Source organism: Thermobia domestica, chromosome 9, assembly GCF_964235325.1.
Source record: "Thermobia domestica chromosome 9, izTheDome1.hap1.1, whole genome shotgun sequence".
Classification (NCBI taxonomy): domain Eukaryota; kingdom Metazoa; phylum Arthropoda; class Insecta; order Zygentoma; family Lepismatidae; genus Thermobia; species Thermobia domestica.
This window is the reverse complement of record NC_137462.1, coordinates 46,453,567-46,460,160: the sequence shown is the minus strand read 5'-3', so window position 1 is coordinate 46,460,160 and position 6,594 is coordinate 46,453,567. Positions and strand designations below refer to the sequence as shown.

The following is a 6,594-nucleotide window of genomic DNA, read 5'->3' as shown; positions in this document are numbered from 1 at the left end:
AGTTGAATCTAGTACATTACTGAAGCATATTTTCCTTTAGTAATTACTATTTCTGTGATTCATTCTCAGTATTTGTACTTCATATAGCATACAACATATTACTTACGTGTTTTTGCTTCTCCGAATCCCTGTGTTATGGAAAATTAGTGTGTCAATTTCTAAAGCGATTACTAGCAGCAACCACTATTAAAATTTCCGCCATTTTGGATCCCGATATAAGTATAATTAACATAGTGTGCTGTATAGTATAAATATACTGTTATATGCGGTTCAATTTGGTTATCGGGAATTAAAGTACTAGTGCCAAATTCTTTGATAAGCAGGAACCATACTGAAGATATACCAAAGCAGGAACGTAAACTTTGACGCCATTTTGAATCCCGATTTAAATATATTTAATACAGTAGTGCGATCACAATGTCTTCTTGTACAATTTGTAATTCAAAAGTTAGTCGCTGTGATGACGCACTACAGTGTTCAAAAAAGAATTGCAATAAATTATTTCATATAGTGTGTTACAAAATATCTGTGGAGAAATATACGGACATGAAGCAGACGGGTATTATAAAGGAATGGGTATGTAGAGACTGTAGTGGTTCTAATCCGAGGGAGGTGGTAATTACAAAAACTGTACCACCGAGCGCAACTGAGTCAATGCTAATTAACAAAAGTACATCCTCAAAATTGGATGACAAATCTTTGAATCCTACTGATATAGGAATGAAGCTTGAGGAACTCTGTGCCCAAATTGCTCAATTAACAGCTAGTGTTCAATTTTTGTCTAATCAACACGATGAATTGTTGAAGAAACTTGAACCAAAGATTAAGGGTAATATTCAACGGGATAAGGATATAACCAAGCTAAAAGCAGAAAACACAGAATTGAAAAAGCAATTAAAATTTCAGGATGTAGAAATAAATTATCTTAATCAGTATGGACGTAATAAAAATATTGAAATACATGGTATACAGGAGCGTACTGGTGAAAATTTAAAGGAAGTTGTAATCGACATGGCTCAAAAATTAAGAATAAAATGTGGTGAGGAAGATATTGATGTTGTTCACCGATTATCAAACGGTAAAAATAAACCAAAAGCAATAATTGTACAATTTACAACGCGCATAATGAGAGATAGGTGGTTGACTAGAAGAAATACGGGTTTATTAAGTAATAATTTTGTATCTGGAAGTAATTATAGTAGAATATTTGTGAATGTAAATTTAACTCCTAAAAATAAGCAATTATTTTGGAAAGCTAGAACAGCTGCAAGAAATACACAGCATAAATACTATTGGGTAAATGGCAATGGACAGATTTTAATTAGGAAAAACGAAAATAGCCAGGGTATGATTATTAAAACTGAAGAAGATGTACCTGGATTTCCAAATTCTATTCCAGTGTAATCTTGAAATATGTAGGCTATAATTTAAGATGGCAGTAGTTAAAAATACGTTTGATATATATTACCTATTTTTTAAATTTGCCTAATTTGGAGAACAATGTCTTACATAAAGTATTTTTTTAAATTTCTCACAAATCAATAAAGTAAGAAATCTAAACAATACAATTTTATATGTTGTATTTACTAATGTATTACACGTTAAAGTTCTTGAATCTGATGTTCATTGTGTTCAACCAGATCGTCATCACCTATGTTTGAATATTAGTATTCCGTTTTATAAAAACTGTAAGACACGAAATGAAATGGAAGACTTAGTCTACAACTTTTGTAACTATGATTTTTTGAAACTTTATCAGTTATTGAGATATAAGAAATGGGATTTCTTATATGAGATTAAGGATATCGATAATTGTGTCGAGCTTTTCTATTCTGAGTTATATGGAGTTTTAAATGAATGTACACCTAAAAATATAAAGAGGAAACGTTCATATTCAACCTGGTTTACTCCTGAAATAATAAAAATGTTAAGGAAGAAAGAACGTTATAGAAAGATTTTTTAAAAAAAATCAAGACTTTACTCAGATTACATGCAATTTGTTGCACTAAGGATACAAGTAAAAAATAGTATTGAAATAGCTTTTCGTTATTATAACAAAGCAAGAGAACAGCTAATCGTAAAGGAACCTAGGAAATTTTGGAACTATTTTAATATGAAAAATCTTCAAACATAAATCAATCTGTACTTGAATATAACAAAGAAAAAATTGTTGACAATAAATTGAAATGCGAAGCTTTTGCTAAGCATTTTCAATCAGTATATAGTTCTGAAATACCTAATATTAAACTATCAGATATTTTTCTGAATGATGTTTCTTCGATTGTAGATACAATGTCACTGGATAGGATCACTGAAACAGAAGTAATCGAAGCTATTGACAAAATTAAAAGTAAAAGGTCAATTAGTAATGATGGTATACCATCTTACATTTTTAAAGGTTGTAAGGAATTTCTTAAGCCATTGGCCTACATATTTAATCTGTCTGTCACTCAGTGTTATTTTCCTGCAAAATTTAAAATATCAACAATATGTCCAGTTCCAAAACTTAATCCTGTAAAATTAATACAAGACCACAGGCCGATAAGTTTGATTTCTTCTCCAGCTAAAACATTCGAATCAGTAATCTGTAAACACCTGTTTAATCACATCTCACGATATCTCTCTGATTCACAATATTGTTTTAGACATAACAGATCAACAGTAACAAATTTGTTGAATATAGGTCAAGCAATTAGTGAAGCTTTTACCATAAGGTCTCAAATTGATGTAGTGTATACTGATTTTAAGCGAGCTTTTGATTTGATTAATCACGAAATACTTCTTAAAAAGATTAAAGGAATTGGTATTTCAAATGAATTAATCCGACTATTAAGTCATATTTAAGTAACAGAATCCAATATGTAACGTATAATAATTTTAAATCTAAACAATATTCTGTATATTCTGGAGTACCACAAGGATCCAATTTAGGGCCTTTACTATTTTTAATTATGATAAACGATTTACCTGAAGAGTTCCAATATTCTTCGTGTCTAATGTTTGCTGATGATACTAAATTATACAAACAAATTTCTACAAGAGATGATTGTGAAAAATTATAGACAGATCTAGTGAGGTTGAGTGAATGGTGTCAAAGAAACAAATTTGAACTCAATATTTCAAAATGCAATGTTGTAACATTTTCAATCACCAAGAAACCTGTTATATTTAAATATATTATAGGGAATCAAGTACTGGAGAGGCAAGTTGTCAAGGATCTGGGATTATGGTTTGATGCAAATCTAAAGTTTACATATCATATGGATATCAAAACAAATAAGGCGTTTAAAATGCTTGGATTTATTAAACGATCGTGCTGGCATTTTCAAAACAAAAACAATATTAACATTATATAACTCTTTTGTAAGAACAAAATTAGAGTACGCTTCTATAATTTGGGAACCATACTACCAAACACCAAATGAACAAATAGAAAAGGTACAAAAGAAAATGTTAAAATATATTAATTATAAAACTGATAATATACCAACTCGTTATGTATCTTACAATATACTTCTCAGAAGGTTTCAGCTTTTGTCACTGGAGGATTGAAGGTTTATTCAATGCGTATTGTACTTGAAAAAACTTATTGATAACCAAGAAGATAATATGTCTTTCTTAGGTATATTATCATTCTATTGCCCACGTCAAAACCTGAGATTCAGACAAATGTTTTATATGCCTGACAACAAAACAAATTTAGCAAAAAACTCTCCGTTGTATAGGATATGTGATAGAGGCAATAAAATACATTCTATGAGTCTGGACATATTTCAATTAAAATGCTCAATATTTAAAAAAAATGCGCCCAAATGGTACTTAATAAAGTGTAAAGATTGTTATTATATCTGATATGTATTGACTGTACGTGAGCAAAACATGAGTAATGGTTAGTTGTTAGAATTACTTTACATGTAGCACATTCTGTACCATTATAAAATTAACAATTTGTGCTTTGTAATTGCCTTCGGGGTTAAGTACAAATAAATTATTATTATTATTATTATTATTATTATTATTATTATTATTATTATTATTATTATTATTATTATTATTATTATTATTATGTTATTTCCCGAGGTTGTGATTTAATCATCAACGAGACATATTTAACCTACATATCAATCGACTTACTTTGACAGAACAAATAGACGGATAGGGATTTTAGCTGCTTCCGGTTTTCCGAGCCTACCCGGAAGTGCGGTATAGTAATAAACGAAACATATGTAAATTATATATAAATCGGTCTCAGCTTGACAAAACAAATCAACTTGTACCGATTTTAACTACTTCCGGTTTGCTCAGCCTAATCTAATTCCAGCGGTTGGAATTGGATACAATCAGGAACGAAACATATTTAAGCCATATATCAATCGTCCGTACCTGTTCGGGCGCCATTCTTATAACCCGACTGGGTTTGATTCTCGTCCGTCCCTGTTCGGGCGCCAGATGTAATGTTAATGGATCAATGACCTAATGTCCCTGTGAGGGAAAGGCCAGATATAATGGGAGTTTGGGTTGGAATCCTGTATATTCCTGTTTGGGAAAGCCAAATATAAAAATACTTGTTCGAAACTTGGATCTTTCTAATAAGAAAACCACTTTGAGACATTATTCTGTTCCACAGTCTACCGGGAGCATTAGAGAAACATTAACGAACTGTAATACTGGCAAAATAACAGAAATTCTCTCCCACGGTCTCAGGATCCGGGCGTAATAATAAACTAGGCATTAGCCGCGTGCCCACCATCACTGCCGTGTCAGGCTATGGACAACTTCATCAATACCTGTAACAAAATACAGAGAATGGGATCCATACACTAGTTCAACACTAGATAAGCAGCGGAATACAAAATAAATAGTTTGATCCACTTCAGAGATACTATACCTTACTCGAATCCTTCATTAAGTTAAATACCCATTTAAGATGATATCTTTCAGCCACTGAGAAGAAAGCACGAGATTATTAAACACATATTGCAATTATTATTATATTCTTACTTCTCAAGAAAATAACAAGAACTTGTAGGTAAGATGTATGTATTGACTTTAACTTTCACCAAATAAATCACATATGAATATGAAACAACAGAACAATATTTAGAATATATGTAATTTTCACTTATCACCAAATTGGCCCTTAATTTAAACGATCACGGAACGGTACTGTTGACGCGCACGATATTCGCGATCGGTGGATACGGTGATTCGACTGATGATAAAAGTTCACTGCAGATATTTCACTTCCATTAGGATTCGTAAAAATATGGTTCGGTATATGAGTTGTCAAGAACTGCTTATTGTGAGTTTCCTTTACGTTTTCTTACTGCTTAACATCATTTACTTATAAGTGAAATTCTTATAATTTCTTCAGTTGCGTTTTAACACAACAGCGCTAGAAACCATTTTACATTCTATTTAATGATTTAAACACTAAAATCCTATGCACTTCAATGGTCTATGTTGAGAGTGTGAACTTAATACGCCGAACTTACATGAAGGACGTAAACACTCTGACGCGCGCCTGTTAAAACCGTCAGTTCGTAACTTGTTGAGCAGCGCAAGGATACACTACTAAACTGAAATATAGTGCACATAAAACATTAAGTTTTTGCTTCATTGTTTTAGTAATAATACATAATGGATAATCCACAAGTTAATTAAAACCATATTGAAGACATTGATCATCCCAATAAAATATGAAATCTATGGTTATCATGAGAGTTGGTCATGAGAATAGAGAAATTTTTGCCTTGTTTGGGCTGACGGGAGAAAGCAGGGCTGTCTGGAAAAGAGAGGCACCTTTTTGGTGAAAAATTCCTGTGCTTCGTTCTCCTCCAAATGTTAGCTGGTTGCCTTTTACTTCTAAGAATTGACGTTGAGAAATACGAGGGTTGATTTGAAAGTTTATGTCTATCCATATCGTTACAGACTAACCTTGACAAAACAAATCGATTGATACCAATTTCAATTACTTCCGGTAAACCACTTAAGATTTACAAAACCTAATTCAGTTTCCGGCGGTTGGGTAAAATCAGCAGCATGATAAAACAGATTGAATGACACTGATTTTAAGCAATTCCCATTAACCACTTCCGGTTTATTGAGCCCAAATTAGTTTCCGGGAGTGGGTTATAATCAATAAGAAAATGTATATAAACTGTCTATATGAATCGAATCAGCTTCAAAAAACAAATTGATTCATAGAGATTTCAACGACTTCGGGTTAATCACTTCAGCTTTACATAACCTAATTTAGTTCAAGGAATTGTGTTCAATCAGCAAAGAAACATACCGAAACTATACATCAATGGGCTAAGCCTATAAAATAAAACGTTTGGTAGGAATTTTAAAAACTTCTGGTTAACAACTTCCGGTTTAAGGAATATAAGTTGTTTCTCGGGGTTGGGGTTTAATCTTCAACGAGACATATATAACCTATATACCAATCGACTCAGCTCGACAGAACAAATCGATGGATAGGGATTTTAACTGCTTCCTGTTTTCTGAGCCTAATTTAGTTCCTGGAAGTGCGGTATAATTATAAACGAAACATATATAAACTATATATAAATCGATCTCAGCTTGAGAAAA

General features: G+C 32.0%; 1 protein-coding gene across 1 annotated transcript; it reads left to right on the top strand.

Annotated features, from left to right (window-relative positions):
- The first annotated feature begins 546 nt into the window (after positions 1-546).
- On the top strand, positions 547-1,404 carry LOC145660801 (uncharacterized). The gene has a single exon (XM_081726213.1). The coding sequence runs from the start codon at positions 547-549 to the stop codon at positions 1,402-1,404; it is 858 nt and encodes a 285-aa protein (XP_081582339.1).
- Positions 1,405-6,594: the final 5,190 nt, after the last annotated feature.